A 25,876-nucleotide genomic window follows, 5' to 3' on the forward strand; every position below is an offset into this window, starting at 1 on the left:
GAGAAGAAAGAGTGGGCAGGATACTGACCACCGGCTCAATTCTCTATCCATCCAGCTATTCATTCAAAAAGAAAAAAAAAAGGTAGTGAGCACCTACTACATTCCTAGCACTGACTGAAGCATGGGGGATGCAGATTTTACACCAGGCAGAGTCCCTGTTCCCCTGGAGCTTACGTTCACCCAGCCATATGTCCTCCTGGTCTCCATTCTATCCATCTAAATGTTTCCTTCTGAGCACTACTGTCTGCCAGGCTCTGTGCTGGGTTTTGCAGGACAGACACGGCAGGACATGGCAGGTTGTGCCAGGTGGCTCTGGGAGGTAGGAGAAAGCAGTGATGCTTTAGAAGCTCAGGAAAGAGAGATGGCACTGTAGGCCAGGGGCTCCCTGGGGAAAGGCTTCTCAGTGGACATGTCATTGGGCAGGAAGGAGGCCGACCACGGGAGACATGAAGCACCCAGGCAGGGCATATCCGACAGGAATCCTTAGATCACAAGTAACAAAACACCACGACCCCAAACTGGAAAGGAATTTATTGGTTCATGTCACCGTCAAGTCCAGGCTTGGCATGAGCTTCAGCCGGGCCTTGATTCTAGGGCTCGAGCACTGCCCCCAGGATCTGCTCACTCACTGTTGTCACCTAACCTTCTGAAGTTCGAGCCAATGAAGGAGCAGCGCCAGACCTCACCATCCCCTTGGCTTCAGTTTCATGCCTCTGTTCTAGCACGCTCGTCACGTTACATTTCACAAGCTCTGCCTGGGTCATGTGCCCATTCATAAATGAACCACTGTGCCAGGGGAACACAAGGTCGTCACTGGTCAAAGATCCGTGCTCTACCCAACCTCCACCCAAAGCACAGGGCAGAGTGACTCCGGAGTGGTTTCCCAGAGCAAGTAGGATTCAGTTACACGACAAGGGTGAGGGGATACCTGGCTGGAAAATGGTCCTTGTTCCATAAGGGAGCCGGAAAGTGCAAAAGCAAAGACGGGAACGTGCAGGAAAGAACAATGGGTGTGGCAACCAGGAAATGAAAAGGGAGGCAAAGGAGTACAAGGGTGAAACAGTGTATGGGATTCTAATTGTGAAAACTCCAGCCTTAAATTGGACAAACGTTCTGGACTTGATAGTGCAGAGTCTAGGGAGCCCTGAAGGCTCCTGAGAGGGGGCGTGGGAGGCAGAGGGAGGCAGGTGCTCCTGGACCACCAGGAGTATGTGTTCACTCTGCCTCCCACCTGCAGACTCCCATGTGTGGAGCACCTCCAGCCCCTCCTGACTGCCAGACCCTGGATCCACCTTCAAGGCTGTGATAGTAAACAATCTTGCAGTAATATTTCCCCAGCTGAGCCACAGGGAAGGCGGCAGTCTGGTGGGTGGCAGGCCTCGGGTTACTCTGAGGGGGATGGGAGAGATGGTGAGGGTGTTGTGGTTACTCTGGCTGCTGGGTGTAGATTAGAAGACCGGGGAGCACGAGGATAGGAAGCACAGAGGTCAGCTGGGAAACTACGGCAGCCATTCAGGCCAGCGAGTATGGAGTCCTGGAAGGCAGTGGAGAAAGAGGACGGAGAAGACAGGAGACAGTGAACGCTGCTGATGGCTGAGGACCAAGAAATGACTGGTTTAGCAATATGGTAACTGAGAACTCTGAAGGGAGGACTTTTTGGTGGATGCGCAGCTGAGCTGGGTCCCATCTGCTCTCATGGACTGTGGCGTGGCCACTCAGGCTGAATTTTTCCCTGTGTCCCCCTTGTTGGGGGAGTCCTCAGCCTTCCTCTCCCCGAGGTCATTCATGCCAGTTATATCTTCTTGGCCACTGAGCCTACTACTCTCAGAATAGCTGGACGGTGGGGCCTGGGCAAGGTAAGGAGCCTGGTGTCGTCTGAGCACAGTGGCCAGGAAAGCCTTGAGGTACTGGCGGAAGCGGCGGCTGGAAAACGCATAGAGGATGGGGGTGAAACAGCAGTGGAGGAAGGCGATGCTCTCTGTCACCTGCAGCGCATAGTCCAGGTGCTGGCTGACCTTGCAGTCCCCAAAGACTCGCAGGTCCAGCAGCGAGTGCAGAAACAAGGTGATGTTGTACGGGAACCACAGCACAAAGAAGGCCACCACCAGGCCTATGGCCATCCTCAGAGCCCGGCTCCGGCCTGGGGGCCTCAGCCTGGCCAGGACAGAGCCAATGCGGGAATAGAAGAAGATCATGGCAAGCAGGGGGAGGAGAAACCCCAGGAGGTTCTGCTGGAAGCGGAGGAAGAGCTTCCAGATGGTCCCATGCCCCCCAAAATCCGCAAAGCAGTCCCACATGCCTGGGGCGTTTTCATGCGTCCTCACAAAGACCATGTCGGGGATGGAGACAACCAGGGCCACAGCCCACATGACAGCCGCGAGGAGCAGGCTCTTGGCCCGGGTCCTCAGCCGGTGGTAGGGCTGAGCGCAAACAATCTCCAGGTACTTGTCCAGGCTCATGCAGCTAATGAAGAAGATGCCACTGTAGAAGTTAATGGTGTAGAGGGTGCTCACCACCTTGCATAAGAAACTCCCAAAGACCCAATGCCAGGCCACAGAGATGCCCCAAAAGGGCAGTGTCACCAGAAACAGGAGGTTGGAGATGGCAAGGTTCAGCAGATAGATCTCGGTCATCCGCCTTCGAGGCACATACCGGAGCAGGACCACTAGGAGAAGGAGGTTCCCGCCCAGGCCCAGCACAAAGATCAGGCCATAGAAGAGTGGCAGAAAGACTCTGCCAAACGACAGCACCTCGTCCTTCCTGCAGAGCATGAAGGCCACGTCGCCCAGGTAGTACTCATAGTCATAGAAGGAGCTGCTGTTCTCAGAACTGGCCACCTTGGTGCTGGGTGGCAGAGGAGAGGCGGTGGCGGCCATGGCGGGAGGACACATCCAGTGCTGGAGCTCTGTGGGCCAGAGAGCAGTGTGAGCAACAGGAGACGAATCCACCCTCTCTCCAAACCCACTTTAGCCAGTGCTCTGGGGTGTCCAATAGACTCTTCGCATTCACGCCAGTAACCCATAGGCTAGCAAGTACGGGAACAAGGATGAGGAGCCCAAGGCTACCACTTAATAGTTATGTCACCTTGGGTAGCTGACTTAACCTCAGGTGTTCTCACAGTACTCACTTTTTTTTTTTTTTTTTTTTTTGCGGTACGCGGGTCTCTCACTGCTGTGGCCTCTCCTGTTGCGGAGCACAGGCTCCAGATGCGCAGGCTCAGCGGCCATGGCTCACGGGCCCAGCAGGTCCGCGGCATGTGGGATCTTCCCAGACCGGGGCACGAACCCGCACCCCCTGCATCAGCAGGCGGACTCTCAGCCACTGCGCCACCAGGGAAGCCCAGTACGCACTTCTTTCACGATGGTTTCTCTTCTTTATTTTCTCCCTTATCATTTATAAAGATTAATAATGTCTTTCATGTTTTTCTTTACTATTTAGGGATACCAATTCACTTATTTATTGTGTACATACTCTTCCTCATGTGTGGCTTGAAATTATTCTTCTTTGTGTGGCTTATAATTTTTTCTTTTTAATGAGAGCTTCTCTTCAGTGGGGCTTGCTTTTCCTATAAATACCTAGTGTGTCTACTCTGGCTTTGAACTCTCTTTACTTCTCTCACTTGAGGATTTCCCTTCCTTTGGTTATTTTAAAAATATTTCATTTATACATATTTAGTTTTATGTCAATATCTTTATTTATAAATATTTAATATTTTAAAAATATTTTATCCACCATTTCTAGGTTTGCAGCAGAAAGGTGTGAATCAGCATGTCGACAGACTCAGAACTAAACCTACTAATCCCTCAGTTTCCCCATCTTTAACATGATATTAATTATAGTGCCTTTTCGTGGAGTTCTTGTGAGGCTTAAATGTTATAATTCAGGCAGAGCATTTCGAGCTCTATGAAGAATGCCCAGAAGATAGGAGGCACTCAATAAACATTTGCTTAAATTATTGCTTTGCCCAGAGCTGAGTTCATCATCTTCCAAACCAGCCTCTTCTCCTCTCCTTTGTCTATCTAACTGAACAGTGCCACCAGCTATTCGGTCACCTAAGACTGAAACGTGGGAGACATCACAGACCCCTTCTTCACACCCCTCGTCATCACCCTGTGTGTCTCTACCTCTTTACTGCTATCTCCAGGTTCCATAAAAATATATACATGATAAAAATATTTACATGATACTCTTTTAATAAAATTAAGGCAAATGAAATATATATATATATATATATATATATATATATATATATATATATATATATATATATATATATAAAACAACCACCACCTCAGGAAGTATATAAATATATGCTGTGAAGCAGCTCAAAGAGATAAAAGACAGGGGAAAGATAGGCACAAGACTGAAGATGTGGCTGCCTGGGCAGGAGAAGCCAGAGACATGGGATGGGGCAGGTCACTGTCCATGGTCAAGTTCTCTCTGGGCAGCAGTTTCCCAGGTTTTAATTGTATTATTAAACATAATTTTAAAAAGAGAGCCTCACACAAACCAGTGAAAAATGTGTCATGAACCAAGGATTATGCTCAATCCTGTTCTGTGTTCTAAAAGGAGAGAGACTTCATGTTCAGCACATTAGATTGTTCACCAATGGGGAAGAGGGTTTGGGGAGGAGAGAGGAAAGAGATAAAAAAGAATTTGTGGCCCAAGCAGGCAATCATGCACAGCCACCAGAATAAGACCTGTAGGCTGGTGATGATAATGGGCCACAAACCCAGAAATACAAATCAACTCCACCTTGTACTTCTGTATTTTAGTTTTTATTCCTTGATTCAAATGAGGTTGAACTTTTAATACACTGAGTGTATTATTTTGTATGTATGTCTTCTGTGCATGATTTATTGTTTTAATGGGTGGGATTCTCATTTTATAAGAGGTTTTATATAGTAAGGATTTTAGCTTTTTACATATATATTGCAAACATTTTCCCCAGTCCTTTCCTTCCCGGTAGAAGTTTTGTCTTTTTTTTTTCCAGGTAGAATTTTGAAAGAAGTGTTGACTCAGGTCCTCAGCTGACCCTTCTAGTATCCATGACACCGTGACACTGCGATGGAAATATGCAATTCTGCTGAGGCAGAACCTCTCTCAGGAGAGCCCTGGAGTCCTCCTACTCCTTGAGCCTCTGTCCCACCCTTGGGCTTCTGTCAACTGGCTTCTGAGCCAGATGTTGGGGAAACACAGATATCCTATCCCCACCCCAAGACCTCAGCTTGGGAGGCTTTAACTAGGGCTGGGCTCTGCTCCTGACTGGCCTCGAGAACTTGGCCCTGTGCCTTCCTTTCTCCGTCCTTCACTCCCCTCCTGTGCATCGGGGCTCTCCTGTCCCTGAGCCCCTCTTTCCTGGGCACCAGGATAGGCCCACCCCCACCCCCAGCACATGGCTGGTTTGGGAGTCCATCAGCTGCTGGCGTTGGGGGGAGGGAGTGCCCTTCTGCACTTGGGCCTGATGAGGGCTTATTAGTCAGGAGTTACCACTAATTAAATACCAGCTCTTCTGGTCTGTTAGCACTGACCTTGATCCTGACCTAGCTTCTGAAAGTCTCTGACTTTTGCTTTAACAAACAACCAAGTCTGATAATTGCTTTGATCAAAGCCAGAAGTCAGGGTCAGCAGGCCCCAGGCTGGACCAGGGCACCTTTACAAGGCTCCCTTCACCTGGAACACTCCGTTCTTTTTCCTCTCGGGGCCTCTGGCCTCCTGATCGTTCACCTTGGGAATCTTTCCACATTCTCCGGACCTCTGGGGCCACCAGCCCCTCCCATCACTTTCATCAATAATAACAACAACGACGACAACAGCAACCAGCATGTGTCATATGCACATGACAGTTGGCCAGGCACTTTCATATCAACTCTGGTAGTCTTGGAAGGCAAACCACAAAGGAACTGTCAGCCCCACTTAACCCAGGAGCAAAGTAACTTCTCCACAATCACGCAGGAAGTCACTGGCTGAGCGCATCTGAGCCCCAGGTCTTCAGACTCAGAAACAGTGCCTTGTCCCTGGTCCCATCTCATTCTTGGCCTCTGTTCTGCCCTGTCTAGCACTTATCAAAAGGGGCCACCTGAGAGAGGTGTGATTTGAGCTCAGGAGGTCTTGCTTGCCCAGGTTTCGCCCTCATTGGCTGGTCCAGCCTTGGTAGATTCCACCATTAATGCCCCCAAGGCTTTATGGAGCCTCCTTGGGAAACGTAGTCTCCCTACAGGTGAACAGAGTAGCCTCCCAAAAATATCCATATCCTAATCCCTGAAGCCTGTGGATATGTTACCTTACATATCAAAAAGGACTTGACAGAAGTAATTAAGGATCCTGAGCTAGGGAGAGTACCCTGGATTATCCCGGTGGGGCCACTGTACTCACAAGGTCCTTTATAAGGAAGGCAGGAGTATCCGAATCAGAGAAGGAAATATGACGATGGAAACAGAGGTCAGAGGGATGCGGTTACAAGACAATGGATGCAGGCAGCCTCTAAAGGCTAGAAGAGGCAGGGAACTAATCCTCCCCCGAGCCTCCGGAAGGAATGCAGCTGGGCTGACCCATTTTAGACTTTTTTTTTTTTTTTTTGTGGTACGCGGACCTCTCACTGTTGTGGCCTCTCCCGTTGCGGAGCCCAGGCTCCGGACGCGCAGGCTCAGCGGCCATGGCTCCCGGGCCCAGCCGCTCCGCGGCATGTGGGATCTTCCCAGACCGGGGCACGAACCCGTGTCCCCTGCCTCGGCAGGCAGACTCTCAACCACTGCGCCACCAGGGAAGCCCCATTTTAGACTTTTGATCTCTAGAATTTTAAGATAATAAATTTGTGTTGCCTTAAGCCGCTGAATTTGTGGTGATTTGACACAGTGGCAATAGGGTCACTTCCTGTGACCCTTTGTGCCCTCCACATCTCACACTGAGGGAGTGAGAGTGCATGGTGTCCACCTCCTCCAACTTACAGGTGGGGAAACAGAGACTCAAAGAAAGGGAACTACTTGTGCAAAGCATACAGTGAGTCATCTCTGTACGGCTGCACTGAGCCACAAACCCCATGTTTGACTGCCCTTCAGGTCTCTGTCATCCCACCCCTAACAGTCCATCTAGCCCTGTTCTGTTTTCCCTTTTTTTGTTTTTTCACTTTTCCTTATTACCGGAATTCATTTATTTGGCTTACCCAGAAACACCTTGAGAGGAATGAATTGCAGTGTCAGTTATTCACATCTTAGCAGATAGTAAGGCAACCCCGAATGAAGCTCTGTAGTAGAACCTCTGGGGGATCCAGAGAACTAGATAGAGAGGAGGCTGAAAGGAGCAGGGACAGCAAGGGCAAGGTCAGCTGAGCTTCCCGTACAATGAAGCCAAGGGCACAAGGGCAAACTACAGCTTGTCTCTGGGGCAGTAACATCATCCTGAGGCTGCTGGCCTGGGCTGGCTCCAGCTTTAACTTAGCAAGAATCTGGCTGGAGGTTAATGTCTTCTCCTGAGGATCCAGGCCTCCCCTCCCCAGGCCTCTCAGAGAAGTCAAAGTTGAGGCAATAAGAGAGAGGATACTGCTATGTCCATTTAGACAGGAAGGTAGCTATGTTAGTTGAGCTCCTTCTCATTTAATCTTCACCATAGTTCTGATAAGCAGGACCATTATGATCCCCATTTTCCAGATGAGGAAACTGAGGCTTGGAGAGGTGAAGCCCAATTGCCCACAGCTTAAGATCAGCAAATGATGGGCCCAGCATTGGATGGCCCTAACAATACAAGGTAGAACTGTAACAGAGACGAACAAACCTGACTCCACATTGGCTCTGTTGCCTGGGCTTAGCCATGCAGGCTCTGCACCTTTGTCTCATCCAACAGTAAAAGAATGATGCTTACAGCCTGAAATACACATAATAACCCTTTCTCAAGACTCTGCCTCCCAAGCTTGACCATTAAAGGCGTTAACACTTTTCATTCACATAGAGATAAAAATTTGCAGAACAAAAAATAGCATTTGTCTTGTTGAAGGTTTACGGGAACATCTGACCAGTCCCACGTGGTCAGCTGCAGGAACAAAGGATTATCACATCCCCACCGAGGTCTGGCTGGTACCAAGAGGTCTGCAACAACCAGCCACACCCCGCTTCCCTTTTAGTATAAAAGAAGCCTGAATTCTAATAACTCAGGTAAGATGATTCTTTGGGACACGGGTCCCCTATCTTCTTGGCCTGCTGGCTTTCTGAATAAAGTCGCTATTCCTTGCCCAACACCTCGTCCCCTGTCGTGCAGGGGAGCAGTACAAGCTTGGACTCAGTAACAGAACTGGCCCTTTTCCCCCAGCTCCCCTTTTCAACATGAACCAAACTTGAATTTGAAGGATGAGCCTCTGATAGTGGGACTTCTGGCCTCATCAATGGGTGGCAGAGAAGACTCAAAGTCAGCCATATGCGGAGGCTGTCTCGTACCGGCTGGCGAGAGCCAGTAATGCAACATCTGGGAGGCATTCAACAAGCAATCATGGAATTAACCAATTCCACATTCAGTGATAAATCAGTAGCCTGAAATTGATCATGGTGGGACTATTTACACCAAGGCAAATGCTATAAACTGGAGCTTCCCTTCCCTCGCCCACTGTTGCTGAGAATCGGTTGTTAAACCTTTACCACATACCTCTGATCAGGACCCCATGGAGCATGACCAAACCTGCCTGTCTTGCTGTCACCCACCACCTTCCCTTTACACCTTTCACATCTACCCCATGGCTGCCCTCCTCCCCAGCCAAGAGGCCTTGAGGACAGGGTCACGTGTAGGTCCCCTCCTAGTTGACCACAGCACCCCCATGCTGAGTGTGCTGCCCACAGTGCAGCTGAGACCAGTGAATAAACAAGATCAAATGTGACCCTAAGAGGCCACACCGGCTTTTGTAATATAAAACAAAGAATAACATTTGAGATCACTTTCAGTGGACGATAATTTTGCTGGCTTCCTTGAAAAAAGATTTATATCCTTTAAAATGCAATCTCAATCCTCCCCTCCCAGGCTACCTGGGCCACTGGCCTGGTGAACCCCCTGCCCCAGCCCCCCAAGCACTCACAGAAGGTCACTCCTGGGCTTCCCTGGTGGCACAGTGGTTGAGAGTCCGCCTGCCGATGCAGGGGACACGGGTTCGTGCCCCGGTCCGGGAAGATCCCACATGCCGTGGAGTGGCTGGGCCCGTGAGCCATGGCCGCTGAGCCTGTGCGTCCGGAGCCTGTGCTCCTCAGTGGGAGAGGCCACAACAGTGAGAGGCCCGCATACCGCAAAAAAAAAAAAAAAAAAAAAAAGGTCACTCCTCAGCCTCAAATCCACCTCCCAGAAACAGAGTCACCTTTTGAGGATCACTTGCCTCCTCTGCTAGACTGGGGATTCCCAGGCGTTGGAACTCCCCGACACAGGGCTGACATCTGAGAGGCATTCAACAAATGACCACGCAATTAATCAGCACAGTCACCCTCTCCCTCCCTTCTTCTCTCGCCTCCTTTTTCCCTGGCCTGATTTTCTCTCTCCCACACTGGTGCCCTGCACACAGCTGAGCCAAGGCCCTCCTTCTGTGAGTTATTTCCTCAGCTTGGGCAAGCTCTGCCTCAGCAGTCTTGGGAGCCCGTGACCATGGAGTGTGACCCGCCCAGAGCCCCCACTGTTTCCACTTGAGCCAAGTTCAAGGCCACTTCCAGCTGTAGCAAGCCTCCCTGTGGCCAGCCCCTGCTCCCTCCCACAGAAGGCTCCTCTGACTGCTTTGGGAGGACTAGGGTGGAGACAGAGTCCCAAGGCCTGGACTCCAACCTGGCTCAGCTAGTGATGGGCCCCCCGCTCTGCCTATAATTCTAGCATTCCCATCCTGTATTCCCGGCCCAGCTGTGGCTGGAAAAGTTGAGGCAGGAGTTATAAAGTGACTGACACTCCGACCACAGTGTCGGGCTGTGGAAAGTGCTCTGTTGGGGCACAGGTGGCGGACCTGGTAACAGCATTGGGATCTCTCTTTTCTTCCTACTGGGTTTGGGAAAACACAAGATATTAAACTCTACTGTATGTATAACAATAACAACAACAATACCCACCACTTACATAGCACTTCCTATGGGCCAGGCTCTGTTCTCAGAACCTTACATGCATTAATTCATTTCATCTTTGCAATAACACTCTGAGGCGGATAGTTATTATCTCTATTTTACCTGTGAGGAAACTGAGTCATAGAAGGGCTAGGGAACATGCCCAAAGGCACATAGCTAGTAAGAAGCAGAGCTGGGATTTGAACCTAGGCCCAGAGTCTAGGCTAGCTCATTAAAAGATAGGGGTGAAGTTTGGGGACTAGAGATGGAGAGTGACAGGAGACCAGGCTGCCATTGCTCAGGATGCTTGAATGGAAGGCTGGTTGTGGGATTGATGGTATGTGAATAGAAAACAGGAAAAGGAACTGGGAGCCACACAAGGACAGGAGGAAAGAGGTCCAGGGCCATGGGAATGGCACGCAGGGAGAGAATTCAGGAATGACCAACTCAGGGGGGCAGAGGTGGGTCTCTGCTCCACTGCTCAGTTTGGGATGCTCTTGGGCTTAAACCTTCATGCAGCCCCAAGACAAAGTCAGGGCTTCCATCCTAAACCCTTGAATTCCACGAGGCTGTTTTCTCATCATAAAATAAATAATACTACAGCAAAGGATTTCGTGGGATTAAATGTGGTGCAGTTATTATAATGGCTAACACCATGGAGCCCTGACAGTGTGCTGGGTGCAGGGACAAGGAGCTTCACATATATTATTTAATCCTCATATTTACCTGATAGAAATTAAACATATCATTAGTCCCGTTTTGTAGCTGAGAACACTGAGGCACAGAGATTAGGGAACTGGCCCAAGAGCAAGTGAGTAGTAGACCAGGAACTAAAACCCAGAGTCCATTTCCTTTTTTCCACCATGCAGCATGGCTTAGTTCCCTGACCAGGAGTTAAAACCATGCCCTCAGCAGTGAAAGCGCAGAGTCTTAACCACTGGACCGCCAGAGAATTCCCCAGAGTCCATGCTCTTAAACACTAAATTACATTGCCTCTCAAAGAAAATAACAAGTGAGTTGTGGTCCCTCCCCCCGCCACTCCCCCACTTGCCCACCAAGCTTTATATGTGTTAAGGTACTTACTGCTCCCACAATGACCTTTTGAGACAAGCACTATTGTTATTCCCATTTTACAAGTGAGGAACTGAGGCTCAGAGAGGGGGAGTAACGTGCCCAAGGACACACAGCAAGTGTACTGCAGGATTAGAAATCAAGTCCCACCAGTCGGCTCTAGATCTGGAGCCTTGAACCACACACTGCGAGCTGCTGTGAGCCCTCGCAGACTCACAGGACCGACAGCTGCCCCCTGCACGGTCCCCCTTGGGAAGCATGGCATTTGGATTCCTTGTGATGATAAAACACAATGCAAACAATACAAACCAGTCCTGACATTTACATGAGGCTCTTTTATACCCTGGTCCTTGCAAGTCTTCCTGGCTTCCCTGTGAGGAGGGGAGCAGGTGTCCCCTCCCTGGTTTCACAGGAAGCTCAGGGCCTCACCACAAACCAGGCAGAGCTGACCCTAGAGCCCGGATCACTGAGTCCTGGACCACTGCACACACTCTCCCTCTTTACTTTTTTAACATGTATTTTTCCTGATTACAAAAGTAATACATGCTCAATGTAAAATGTGAAAATACAAGAAAAAAAATAGAAAAGAGGCTAAAAATCTCCCCATAATCCTACCTCCCTCCAAAATAACCCTTGGGAACATATTGGTGTATCTTGCCTTTTTCAAGCCCAGAGCCCCCATCTCCTGCACTAACCTTCCCTAGGTCTGTGGAGTCACAGAGCCTGGCTGGAAGAAAGTGGCCTTGTCCGGTCCCCACCAGGCAGGGGGCCCCTTGCAGCCTCCTGATAGACAGGCTGCCTCCTACTCCCTGGGATCCGTGAGGCCCACCCACTCCCCCACTCCCTGGGATCCCGCATTACTCCATGTTTCCTGGCTCTTACCAGGAAACAAAGATGTTTGTGACATTGATGAAATCATAAGAGCAACCCCTCCTCCCAAAGTTTGTTTCAATTAATAAAAACTAAGCAATTTTAGAGCCCGACTCTTCAAGGAGCTGCTGCTGAAGATTTTCACATCTTTCCTGAATTATTTTTGCCTTTTTTTGGGCCTCTCTCTTTGTTGCCCAAAATGTCGCTACTCGAGCTCCTCGCGTTTGCATTTCAGCATTATGCTGGGGTCAAAATGAAATACCCACTCCACCGCCACCACCCCCAGGGAGGGTGGTACACTCAGCATGATGCAGCATGGAAGAATAGACTATAGATTGGTCCAGTTCTTAATGGCTGAGTAACCCTGGGCAAATTACTTAACCTCTCTGAGCCTTAGTTTTCTCACCTATAAAATGCTTCCTGGTGGCATTTTTATAATAATTAAATAATTGCCTAGCACATAACTACTGGTTCCCCTCCAGACCCTAAAATGACACTTGGCTCAAGCTGGGATGAATAAGAGGGGATCCTGGGACTGTTTGGGGCAGATGGAGGGGCTGAGAACTTGGCAGGAGTTGGGGGTAAAAAGAGAGGATAGGGGGGTGCATAAGGAGAGAGTGTGGATGTGTGCTGGGAACCTCAGCCCTGGGAGGGGGACCCTTAAAGGCCATCTCATCTGTCCCCATCACAGTACAGCCCAGAGAGGAAAGGGAATGCCTGAGGTCACCCAGCCATGTAGGTACCAACTCGCAGGGATTTTCAGAATCCACGAAGCAGATTCTCAGAGCCGGAATCAAGGGGGCAAGGGGCCAGCAGACCACCTTACTCCCCAGCTGCTGGGGCAACTGCTCCAACAGCTGCCCTAGAGACAGAGCTCCACACTCACCCCGCTTAGCACCTGCCTCTCCCCACACTGTCCACACTCTCCAGGCCACTAGATCCAGTCTCAACCTGTGGCCCCTGCGTAGGGCCCACCCCATTCCGAGAGTTTCAGAAACCTACCAGAGCCAGCCCCACTTGCCTAGGGATGTCCACCTCGCACCCAGGAGGAGAGCAGTAGCGCCTGGGTCCTTCTTCCTCAGGGAAGTGCAGAGGGAGTGATTCTTCATAAGCTCTTCCCCTCCCTGGACAGCTTCCTGCACACATCCTGCCTTCCGGCTGGAACAAAGTACCTCTTTGCGCCTGCCCCAGACCCACCTCGGCTGTACAGCCACAAGCTGTTTCCCTCACTGAATATGAGTCAAGCTCAAATGACTGCCCCCATGAAAGAACATCTCCCCCAAAGATAGACTAATTACTTTGGAAAACATGTGTCCCCAACCACACTTCTCTGGAATGATTCCCCTGCAGCTGGGCCAAGGACATGAACTGCCTCAGTCCAGACTTTCAGGCTTTCGCTTACCCTGTCCCCTATCTAGGTGGCCTTCCCAGCCTCCAGCTTCATTGGTCCTGGATACCTCCCCAGCAGGATTCTACCCACTCCCTCATTCACCCCCAACTCTCCTTCTCTGACCATAACTCCCTCCATGCAGTGCTGTGTCTGTTCCACCCACAGTGTCAGCGATATTCTCATCTCCTAGACTTTTTAGACCATATTCCCTCTTTCCCTTTCCCTACTCCCCCTGCCACTCCCATCATGGCATGAATCTCCGCATAGCTAGCTGTCTGTTCACTTGTCTGCTCCCCTACTGGGTCATGAGCTCCCAGGGCAAGGACCATATCTGACCCACCAGCCTGAGTCCAGGGCCAGGCAAGAGCAGACTGAATGAACGAATATGTGTGCGACACACTGCCTGCCATATGCTTGGCAGTATGAGGGCACCTCTCCGCTAGGATGGCACCTGTGGTCCAGGGTCAATGTCTCAGCCACCTTCACCTCCAGCCCCACTGCCAGCCTGACACACAGTAGTTGCTTGGTGAATGCTCGTTGCCCCTACCTGAATTGAGCAGTAATAGAATAATGTCAGGTGGTTACAGGCACTGGCAATGGGGTTACACAGAGCTGGGCTTGAATCTGGCTATGTACCTGCTGTGTGACCTAGAGATGGTGGCTTCACCTCTCTGAGCCGTGGTTTTCAGATCTTTTGGGGGTGTGGGGATGGTGCCTCCCTCAGACAGGCATGAGAACTGAACGTCCCTAGAGAGGTGGACAAAGGCAGACATTTGCCTTTCTCTGGCATCGACAGGCCACAGGAGGCCAAGACCGTGATGGGTTCTCACTCCCACGGAGGGAAGCAGGGGACCTTCCTAGTGGGTGGGTCTCCAAGTCTCTCCAGGCCAAATGCTAGTTACCAATAGGGAGAATAAGGCCATAGAGTCCTGCTTCCATCTTGGGGAACAACTAAGTTCTAGAACCTGGGCTCCTTCCTCACCCCCTTTTTAAAATTTTTTAATTTAAAAATAATTTTTAGACTTGCAAAAATTGTGCACAGAATTCCCGTTAACATCTTACAGAGCCACAATACAATAATCTGAACCATGACACAATACAATTAACTAATCTGCAGACCTTATTTGAATGTCACCAATTGTCCCACTAATGTCCCTTCTCTGGTCCAGGATCTGAAACAGAACCCCACCCTGCATTTTGCTGTTGTGTCTCCTTGGTCTCTCCATTCTGAGACAGTTCCTCAGTCTTGCTTCATCTTTCATGACCTGACAGTTCTGAAGAGAACTGTAGAATGTCCCTATATTTTGATCTGATGCTTCTTCATGATTAGATTGAGGCTATGCATTTTGGGCAGGAACACCAGAGAAGTGATGTGTCCCTCTCAGTGCATGATACCAGATGTACCTGATTTTAATATGGCTCATTACTGGCAATGTTAACTTTGATCACTTGGTAAGGTAGTGTCTGCCAGGTTTTTCCACCATGAAATTACTACTTATTCCTTTGTAATAAGCATCTTGTGGGGAGGTACTTTGAAACTATGCAAATATCCTGCTTCTTATCATACATTTACCACTAATTTTAGCATCTACCAGTGATGCTTTCTGACAAAGATTATTACTGTGGTGTTTGCCAAATGGTCACTTTCTATTTCCATCATTCTTTCTATATATATATATATATATATATATTTTTTTTTTTTTTTTTTTTTTTTTTTTTGCGGTACGCAGGCCTCTCACTGTTGTGGCCTCCCCCGTTGCGAAGCACAGGCTCCGGACGCGCAGGCTCAGCGGCCATGGCTCACGGGCCCAGCCGCTCCGCAGCATGTGGGATCCTCCCAGACCAGGGCACGAACCCGTGTCCCCTGCATCGGCAGGCAGACTCTCAACCACTGTGCCACCAGGGAAGCCCTCTATAATTTTTTTTAATTAATTTATTTATTTTTGGCTGTGTTGGGTCTTCATTTCTGTGCGAGGGCTTTCTCCAGTTGCAGCGAGCGGAGGCCACTCTTCATCGCGGTGCGCGGACCTTTCACTGCCACGGCCTCTCCCGTTGTGGAGCACAGGCTCCAGATGCGCAGGCTCAGTAGTTGTGGCTCACGGGCTTAGTTGCTCCGCGGCATGTGGGATCTTCCCAGACCAGGGCTCGAACCTGTGTCCCCTGCATTGGCAGGCAGATTCTTAACCACTGCACCACCAGGGAAGCCCCTCTCTATAATTTTTAATTGGAATTTTACTGTAAGAAAATTAGCCTTCCTTCCTACTTATTTATTTATATCAGTATAGACTCATGAGTATTAATTTTATTTCATTATTATCATTATTTCTTTTGCTGTTCAAACTGTCTCATTCTCTTTTGAAATATCTCAAACCATCTGCTTCCTGCTGACTTGATTTCCCAGCCACAGCACATCAAACACTCCCTGGTGGGCAGGGCAGGTTATGGGGGCAGCTCAGAGTCTTTGCATGAGTGGTCAGGTTTCCCTGGAACCCACTGAGGCAGCTTTCCAGCAAGAGCTGGGCCTTTTCCTGGAACAGGCATGTTCCAGTCAGGGGAAGTCAGTCATGGTTCCAATGCCAGGGAGTTCCAGGAAGGGCTGGCCAGGTAGGCCCAGGTCCTTCCATTCCTCTCCAGTCTGTCATCCTGCTCTCCACCCCAATCCTGACCCGGCCCATAGCTACACTGGCTAACCTCATGCCCTGAGCTTTTCGTTCTTGACTTCCCCTTCTCTGCTCTGCTGCAGTGACAGTTGCTGAGAAGCCCAGGTGGCAGACAGTTGGGCAACACTTACTCAAATTCATACAGAGGAACTGCTCTCCACCCAAGAGAGAGCTACCAGCTGTCTTCCACTGGCTCCAAGGGCAGCCAAAACAGTGACTGCTGTGCACTGCAGCAAGAGAAACTAGTCAGGGGGCAGCAGGACCTTCCCATGTGGGCTGCAGGGAGAGGGCTCTGAACTCATCTTCTCTGCTCTCTTTAAGATGTGCAAAGATTATCTTCCCTGGGAAGGGAGTAGACCCAGCCTCTGAAGCCACTCAGCCAGGATACACAGGCCTCTCCCACAGGACACAATGCCCTTAAACTACAGGGTAGTGACCTTAAAATCTTTACTATTCTGGCATACTCCTAACTCACAGGGCACATTTACTAATTACAGTGAAAAGCAGCATCACGTTTTCAAAACACCTGCTTCTCTCTTCAGCCAAGGACTGACTGTGAATCTGTCAAGCTTTTGCCTGTAGTCTGTCCTCCATAAGCCAGCTCCAGGCCTGTCTCCCCCCAGAAGCCTCCCCAAGTCTCTCCAGGCCTCCCTGATGCCCTGCTCTGAGCTTCCCGAGTCTGTAAGGGAATTATTATTCAGGGGTAAATCTGTCCATCATTCTGAAAATTCTCCAAGGTCAAGGGCCTTGTTCCTCTGCACACAGAGTATCCAGTGCTACCCACACAGAACAGGAGCTAGAGAGGCGGCCAGTTGATTTGCTGATGGAGCCCAGCCGGCACTTGACAAAGTGGCTTTTAGCTGAAAGAGCCCCGGGTTGGCCCTGCCTCAGCCTCTGTCTCACTTGCTGTCTCTTTCTTTCTATTTCTCTGTATTCCTTGGGCAAAGTTCACCCCATTCTGGGCTGAGCCCACAAGAGGGTCAGTCTGGTCCATCTCCAGGGTCTTAAAGTTGGAATTCCTAAATCACAAACTTGCCCCACAGTTTAGAAGTTCTGTTAGCGCCTGTGTCTAGTCACTTTGATTAGACGTTGTGTCAAAATCTCAGACCGTTTCTTCTTATTATTCTCCATTGACGGCACAGCAGGAAGGAAATGTTCATCTCACCTCTTCCATTACCTCTTTCTGCGCCGCCCCCGCCAGCTGGCCCCCTCCAGCCACCCCAGACATGTGTTGTCTCCCCTTTTGTACATCTGACCAGGGTCTTGAGCTCAGGGCCTTGGGAGGGGGCTGCTTTCAGCTAAGGTGGCAGGGGGTATTACCAGTCCCTTGCTGTGGTAAAAACATATCTGTTTGAAATCAACATATTTATTCATTTATCAAAATACCTTCAACCATATATTACATGAGCTAATGTAGTGGTTCTCCAGATGCCTTCTCTGTGGGTTAGGCCAAGCTGAGGTTATCACACCCATTTTGTAGACAGGATTGCCAAGGGTCAGAGAGGGAAAGTCACTTGCCCAGAAACTCCCAGTTGATAGGAGCCCCTGGACTTTCTGATTCCCATGCCAGTACTCTCTTGCCCATAACATATGAGAATATTCTGTTTAATTCTTTGCTCCTTCCTTCTCCCTTCCCTCCAACTCAGATCTAGTTAGCTATTCTAGGACAGAAATTATTTCTTACTCATCTGCAAATCCCTCACGGAAAAGCCCAGCCAGGGCTTGACATGCAGCAGACATGCAAGACAAGTGTACTGGGTGAACATATGCTTCAACATTGAAAACTCCTCAGAATTACTTACTTTTACCTAAGAATGCTCCCAGTGCTGCTTGGACACAAAGACTCTACTCCCTGGGGCTTCTCTGGAGAGCGGTTGTAGAGGGTTGGACCCGATGACATCCATGCTCCATCAGTTGGCACACTCTGTTGTTGGCTCTGGGACTTTGCCCATGAGGACATGACTGAAGCCAGGATGCCTGGCCAGCCCGAGGTCAGGGACGGCAAACAGCAGCAGTTTGCACGTACCCTCGGGTTCCAAGCAAAGGCGACATCGTGTAGGGCTTGGAAACTGGTGCTCACAACAGAGCCTGTAAGTAGGTGGGAGGCATGGACAAGCTGAGCAGCCAGTCTTCTGTGGCCAATTTTGTTTCTGTGGAATTATTTTCTTTTAAACACTTGTAAGGTCTTGGAAACTGAGGAAGCTGACTGTTAATCAACAGTTGAGAACTGAAAGGCTTGCCAACCACTCCTTCACCTTTTCACCCCATCTGCCCATCCAGGAGGCCCTCCCCACATGTGTGTCCCAGGCCCAGGCAGCCTGACTCCTGCACTCCCACTCTCGGCCCCCAGCCAGTTGGCTGATTGCACCTTCCTTCCAAATCCAGATGTTTTCTCCTCACCACATATGTTTTATAGTCTTATTACGTTTTTTTTATTATGGCAATTTTCAAACATACACTTTGAGAAAGTGCCAGAATAGTATAAAATAATTCCCATCATCCAGCTTCAACGATTATCAACTAGTGCTCAATCTTTTTACTTACACTCCCACACACTTACCCCTTCCTGGGTTATTTTGAAGCAAATACCAGACATCATACCATGTAAGCTATAACTATTTCAGTATGTGTCCTTAAAAAATAAGGACTTTGACCACTGTCACACCTTAAAAAGTTAACATTAATTCCTTAATATCAAATATCCAGTCACTGGTCTCATAAATTTTTCCCGTCACCGTTTGTTTCTTTGATTCAGAATCCATATAAGGTCCACGCACCGTTAGGGGTTGATATATATTTTAAGTATTCTTAGATCTGTAGGTTCCCTCTCCACCTCTATCATTTTACTTTTCCTTGCAACTTGGTTGCTCATCCTGTATGTAAAGTTCCCAGCATCTGGACTGTGCTGGTTGCATCTCACGGTGCTGTTTAACACGTTTCTCTGCTCTCTGTATTTCCTGTGAATTGGAAGTCGGAGGTTTGATCAGATTCAGGTTTGCAACTTCACAGGTGGTTCTGTTCTTCCCTCAGGAGGCAAGCACTGTGTGGTCCACTGCCTTTCTTGCGAGGTGAGCGGCACTGATGCTCAGTGCCCAGCCCCATTCATTCTTTAGCACTTGTATAATGGTGCTGGCGCACCTGTGACAACTTACAGTCTCCTCCTGCACTCCTATGCACCCCTGACCTTGTTCAAGCGTCTTCCTCCTGAATGGCTTCTTAGCTCCTGGCATTCCTTGGCCCTTGGCCACCAGACTCCTGTCAAGGACATATAGTATCACACAGAGCTGAGCATAATAAGCAGGGGACAGCACAAATTCCACCTGAAACATCCCAGGTAGGGGGATGTTCTTGGGGGAAGGGAGGCCGAGCTATCATCACAATGTGAACCCTGGCTCCTCCTACTAAAATAGGAAAATTCTCAGAGGGCGGACAGCAGAAGCAAGAAGAACCACAATCCTGCAGCCTGTGGAACAAAAACCACATTCACACACAGAAAGACAGACAAGATGAAAAGGCAGAGGGCTATGTACCAGATGAAGGAACAAGATAAAACCCCAGATAAACAACTAAATGAAGTGGAGACAGGCAACCTTCCAGAAAAAGAATTCAGAATGATAGTAAAGATGATCCAGGACTTTGGAAAAAGAATGGAGGCAAAGACTGAGAAGATGCAAGAAAGGTTTAACAAAGACCAAGAAGAATTAAACAACAAACAAACAGAGATGAACGATACAATAACTGAAATGAAAACTACACCAGAAGGAATCAATAGCAAAATAACTGAGGCAGAAGAACGGACAAGTGACCTGGAAGACAGAATGGTGGAATTCACTGCTGCAGATCAGAATAAAGAAAAAAGAATGAAAAGAAATAAAGACAGCCTAAGAGACCTCTGGGACAACATTAAACGCAACAACGTTCACATTATAGGGGTCCCAGAAGGAGAAGAGAGAGAGAAAGGACCAGAGAAAATATTTGAAGAGATTATAGTCAAAAACTTCCCTAACACGGGAAAGGAAATAGCCACCCAAGTCCAGGAAGTGCAGAGAGTCCCATAAGGGATAAACCCAAGGAGAAACATGCCAAGACACATAATAATCAAATTGGCAAAAATTAAAGACAAAGAAAAATTACTGAAAGCTGCAAGGGAAAAACGACAAATAACATACAAGGGAACTCACATAAGGTTAACAACTGATTTCTCAGCAGAAACTCTACAAGCCAGAAGGGAGTGGCATGATAGTGCCACTTAAAGTGATGAAAGGGAAGAAACTACAACCAAAATTACTCTACCTGGCAAGAATCTAATTTAGATTCGATGGAGAAAGCAAAAGCTTTACAGACAAGCAAAAGCTAAGAGAATTCAGCACCACCACACCAGCTCTACAACAGATGCTAAAGGAACTTCTCTAAGTGGGAAACACAAGAGAAGAAAAGGACCTACAAAAACAAACCCAAAACAATTAAGAAAATGGTCACAGGAACATACATATTGATAATTACATTAAACGTCAATGGGTTAAATGCTCCAACCAAAAGACACAGGCTTGCTGAATGGGTACAAAAACAAGACCCCTATATATGCTGTCTACAAGAGACCCACTTCAGACCTAGGGACACATACAGACTGAAAGTGAGGGGATGGAAAAAGATATTCCATGGAAATGGAAATCAAAAGAAAGCTGGAGTAGCAACACTCATATCAGATAAAATAGACTTTAAAATAAAGAATGTTACAAGAGACAAGGAAGGACACTACATAATGATCAAGGGATTGATCCAAGAAGAAGATATAACCATTATAAATATATATGCACCCAACATAGGAGCACCTGAATAAATAAGGCAACTGCTAACAGCTATAAAAGAGGAAATCGACAGTAACACAATAATAGTGGGGGACTTCAACACCTCACTTACACCAATGGACAGATCATCCAAACAGAAAATTAATAAGTAAACACAAGCTTTAAATGGCACAACAGACCAGATAGATTTAATTGATATTTATAGGATATTCCATCCAAAAACAGCAGATTACACTTTCTTCTCAAGTGCGCACAGAACATTTTCCAGGATAGATCACATCTTGGGTCACAAATCAAGCCTCAGTAAATTTAAGAAAATTGAAATTATATCAAGCATGTTTTCTTACCAAAATGCTATGAGATTAGAAATCAATTACAGGGGAAAAAACATAAAAAACACAAACACATGGAGGCTAAACAATACATTACTAAATAACCAAGAGATACTGAAGAAATCAAAGAGGAAATCAAAAAATACCTAGAGACAAATAACAATGAAAACACGACAATCCAAAACCTATGGGATGCAGCAAAAGCAATTCTAAGAGGGAAGTTTATAGCTATACAAGCCTACCTCAAGAAACAAGAAAAATCTCAAATAAACAATCTAACCTTACACCTAAAGGAACTAGAGAAAGAAGAACAAACAAAACCCAAAGTTAGCAGAAAAAAAGAAATCATAAAGATCAGATCAGAAATAAATGAAATAGAAGCAAAGAAAACAATAGCAAAGATCAATAAAACCAAAAGCTGATTCTTTGAGAAGATAAACAAAATTGATAAACCATTAGCCAGACTCATCAATAAAAAGAGGGAGAGGACCCATATCAATAAAATTAGAAATGAAAAACTAGAAGTTACAACAGACACCGCAGAAATACAAACCATCCTGAGAGACTACTACAAGCAACTCTATGCCAATAAAATGGACAACCCGGAGGAAATGGACAAAATTGTTAAAAGATATAACCTTCCAAGACTGAACCACGAAGAAATAGAAAATATGAACAGACCAATCACAAGTAATGAAATTGAAACAGTGATTAAAAATCTTCCAACAAACAAAAATCCAGGACCAGATGGCTTCACAGGTGAATTCTATCAAACATTTAGAGAAGAGCTAACACCCATCCTTCTCAAACTCTTCCCAAAAAATTGCAGAGGAAGGAACACTCCCAAACTCATCCTATGAGGCCAAAATCACCCTGATACCAAAACCAGACAAAGACTATGAAAAAAAGAAAATTACAGACCAATATCACTGATGAATATAGATTCAAAAATCCTCAACAAAATACTAGCAAACATAAACCAACAACACATTAAAAGGATCATACACCATGATCAAGTGGGATTTATCCCAGGGATGCAAGCATTCTTCAATATATGCAAATCAATCAATGTGATACACCATATTAACAAATTGAAGAATAAAAACCATATGATCATCTGAATAGATGCAGAAAAAGCTTTTGACAAAATTCAACACCCATTTATGATGAAAACCCTCCAGAAAGTAGGCATAGAGGGAACTTACCTCAACATGATAAAGGCCATATATGACAAACCCACAGCCAATATCGTTCTCAATGGTGAAAAACTGAAACCATTTCCTCTAAGATCAGGAACAAGACAAGGATGTCCACTCTCACCACTATTATTCAACATAATTTTGGAAATCCTAGCCATAGCAATCAGAGAAGAAAAAGAAATACAAGGAATACAAATTGGGAAAGAAGAAGTAAAACTGTCACTGTTTGCAGATGACAGGATACTATATATAGAGAATCCTAAAGATGTCACTGGAAAACTACTAGAGCTAATCAATGAATTTGGTGAAGTAGCAGGATACAAAATTAATGTACAGAAATCTCTTGCATTCCTATACACTAATGATGAAAAATCTAAAAGAGAAATTAAGGAAACACTCCCATTTACCACTGCAACAAAAAGAATAAAATACCTAGGAATAAACCTACCCAGGGAGACAAAAGACCTGAATGCAGAAAATTATGACACTGATGAAAGAAATTAAAGATGATACCAACAGATGGAGAGATATACCATGTTCTTGGATTGGAAGAATCAATATTGTGAAAATGACTATACGACCCAAAGCAATCTACAAATTCAATGCAATCCCTATCAAATTACCAATGGCATTTTTTACAGAACTAGAACAAAAAGTCTTAAAATTTGTATGGAGACACAAAAGACCCCAAATAGCCAAAGCAGTCTTGAGGGGAAAAAACGGAGCTAGAGGAATCAGACTCCCTGACTTCAGACTATACTACAAAGCTACAGTAATCAAGACAATATGGTACTGGCACAAAAACAGAAATATAGATCAATGGAACAAGATAGAAAGTCCAGAGATAAACCCACACACCTATGGTCAACTAATCTATGAAAAATGAGGCAAGGATATACAATGGAGAAAAGACAGTCTCTTCAGTAAGTGGTGCTGGGGAAACTGCACAGCTACATGTAAAAGAATGAAATTAGAACACTCCCTAACACCATACACAAATATAAACTCAAACTGGATTAGAGACCTAAATGTAAGACCGGACACTATAAAACTCTTAGATGAAAACATAGGAAGAACACTCTTTGACATAAATCACAGCAAGATCCTTTTTGACCCACCTCCTAGAGTAATGGAAATAAAAACGAAAATAAACAAATGGGACCTAATGAAACTTCAAAGCTTTTGCACAGCAAAGGAAACCATAAACAAGACGAAAAGACAACCCTCCGAATGGGAGAAAATATTTGCAAACGAATCAACGGACAAAGGATTAATCTCCAAAGTATATAAACAGCTTATGCAGCTCAATATTAAAAAACAAAAAAACAAAAAAAACAACCCAACCCAAAAATGGGAAGAAGACTTAAATAGACATTTCTCCAAAGAAGACATACAAATGGCCAAGAAGCACATGAAAAGCTGCTCAACATCACTAATTATTAGAGAAATGCAAATCAAAACTACAATGAGGTATCACCTCACACCAGTTAGAATGGGCATCATCCGAAAATCTACAAACAAGAAATGCTGGAGAGGGTGTGGAGAAAAGGGTACCCTCTTGCACTGTTGGTGGGAATGTACATTGATACAGCCACTATGGAGAACAGTATGGAGGTTCCTTAAAAAACTAAAAATAGAACTATCATGTGACCCAGCAATCTCACTACTGGGAATATACCCAGAGAAAATCATAATTCAAACAAACAGGGCTTCCCTGGTGGCACAGTGGTTGAGAGTCCGCCTGCCGATGCAGGGGACACGGGTTCATGCCCCGGTCCAGGAAGATCCCACATGCCGTGGAGCGGCTGGGCCCATAAGCCACGGCCACTGAGCCTGTGCGCCCGGAGCCTGTGCTCCACAACGGGAGAGGCCACAACAGTGAGAGGCCTGCGTACCATAAAAAAAACAAAACAGGGCTTCCCTGGTGGCGCAGTGGTTGAGAGTCTGCCTGCCGATGCAGGGGACACGGGTTCGTGCCCTGGTCCGGGAAGATCCCACATGCCGCGGAGCGGCTGGGCCCGTGAGCCATGGCCCCTGAGACTGCGCGTCTGGAGCCTGTGCTCTGCAATGGGAGAGACCACAACAGTGAGAGGCCCGTGTACCGCAAAAAAAAACAACAACAACACATGCACCCCAATGTTCATGGTAGCACTATTTACAATAGCCGGGTCATGGAAGCAACCTTAAATGCCCATCGACAGAAGAATGGATAAAGAAGATGTGGTACATATACACAATGGAATATTACTCAGCCATAAAAAGGAACGAAATTGGGACATTTGTAGAGACATGGATGGATCTAGAGGCTGTCATACAGAGTGAAGTAAGTCAGAAAGAGAAAAACAAATATCATATATTAACGCATATATGTGGAACCTAGAAAAATGGTACAGATGAACCAGTTTGCAGGGCAGAAATTGAGACACAGATGTAGAGAACAAACGTATGGACATCAAGGGGGGAAAGTGGTGGGGGGTGGGGGTGTGTGTGTTGAATTGGGCGATTGGGATTGACATGTATACACTGATGTGTATAAAATGGATGACTATCAAGAACCTGCTATATAAAAAAAATTAAATTAAAAAATTTTTTAAGAGATTTAAAAAGCAGAGGAATAAACAAATAAGAAATAAAATAAGAAAATTCTCAACCAGTGAGGTCAAGTGTAACTCAGAGTCAGCTGAGATCACACTGTCCTTTGCAATGGAATGAAATGGGCTTGCCTCCAGCAGGGAACTGCCCCTGCTAAAATTCCCAGGAGCGGGCTTCCCTGGTGGTGCAGTGGTTGAGAGTCCGCCTGCCGATGCAGGTGACGCGGGTTCGTGACCCGGTCTGGGAAGATCCCACATGCCGTGGAGCGGCTGGGCCCATGAGCCATGGCCGCCGAGCCTGCGCTTCCGGAGCCTGTGCTCCGCAAAGGGAGAGGGCACAACCCGCATACTGCAAAAAAAAAAAAAAAAAAAAAAAAAATTCCCAGGAGCTTATGTTGTCACAGTCACTCAGAGCTCTGAGTCTTTGTATCCTTGAACTCCCCAGCCCACTCACAGGTCACCTCCCACAGCTGTTCCCTGCCCCAGCAGATCCAGGAGTGGGACTCACCCCTGTCATTTGACTTTGTCTCCTCAAAATCACTCACATGACTCATTTGTGAACATGACAGATATTCCTTAGGTTTGGGGCAATGGTTGGGTTTCAAGTTGCCATGTGCCTGGGCCATTCTTCATCCTCTGACTCCCCTCCCCACAGACACACTCCCCTCATTAGTGAAGATCAGCGTCTGTAATGCCTCAGGTCTCACCCAACAGCACAGAAGACCTGGCAGAGGCTCTGAGATGCCACCCTACCCTGTCCCCATTCTCACCCAGTTCCCTAGGGGTAGAAGGGAGTAATGTGGCGATACATATTCCTCCCCCTTAGAACTTCATTTTTTGTGACGATAGATTTGTGGGCAATGTGGCAAAGCCTTGGACTCCCTCTCAGAATAATGTTTTTAAAAA

General features: G+C 47.1%; 1 protein-coding gene and 1 long non-coding RNA gene across 2 annotated transcripts in view; both read right to left on the reverse strand.

The window, feature by feature from the left end:
- Window positions 1-1,262: 1,262 nt before the first annotated feature.
- On the reverse strand, window positions 1,263-17,924 carry ACKR2 (atypical chemokine receptor 2). The gene is made up of 2 exons (XM_060110590.1): window positions 17,843-17,924; window positions 1,263-2,905 (listed from the first exon to the last, which is right to left on the reverse strand). Exon 2 carries the CDS (start codon window positions 2,889-2,891, stop codon window positions 1,716-1,718), a length of 1,176 nt encoding a protein of 391 aa, XP_059966573.1. The 5' UTR covers window positions 2,892-2,905; window positions 17,843-17,924; the 3' UTR covers window positions 1,263-1,715.
- A 547-nt stretch (window positions 17,925-18,471) lies between these two features.
- Window positions 18,472-25,876, reverse strand: part of LOC132497668 (uncharacterized) — a 35,096-nt gene continuing 27,691 nt past the window's right edge. The window contains exon 3 of the long non-coding RNA XR_009533630.1: window positions 18,472-19,295. This is a non-coding gene — a long non-coding RNA (uncharacterized LOC132497668). The remainder of the gene's footprint in view (window positions 19,296-25,876) is intronic.

Source organism: Mesoplodon densirostris, chromosome 10, assembly GCF_025265405.1.
Source record: "Mesoplodon densirostris isolate mMesDen1 chromosome 10, mMesDen1 primary haplotype, whole genome shotgun sequence".
Lineage (NCBI taxonomy): Eukaryota > Metazoa > Chordata > Mammalia > Artiodactyla > Ziphiidae > Mesoplodon > Mesoplodon densirostris.

Coding starts and splice junctions, on each gene's coding strand:
- ACKR2 (XM_060110590.1), bottom strand. CDS start 2,891: ATGTGTCCTCCCGCCATGGCCGCCACCGCCTCTCCTCTGCCACCCAGC.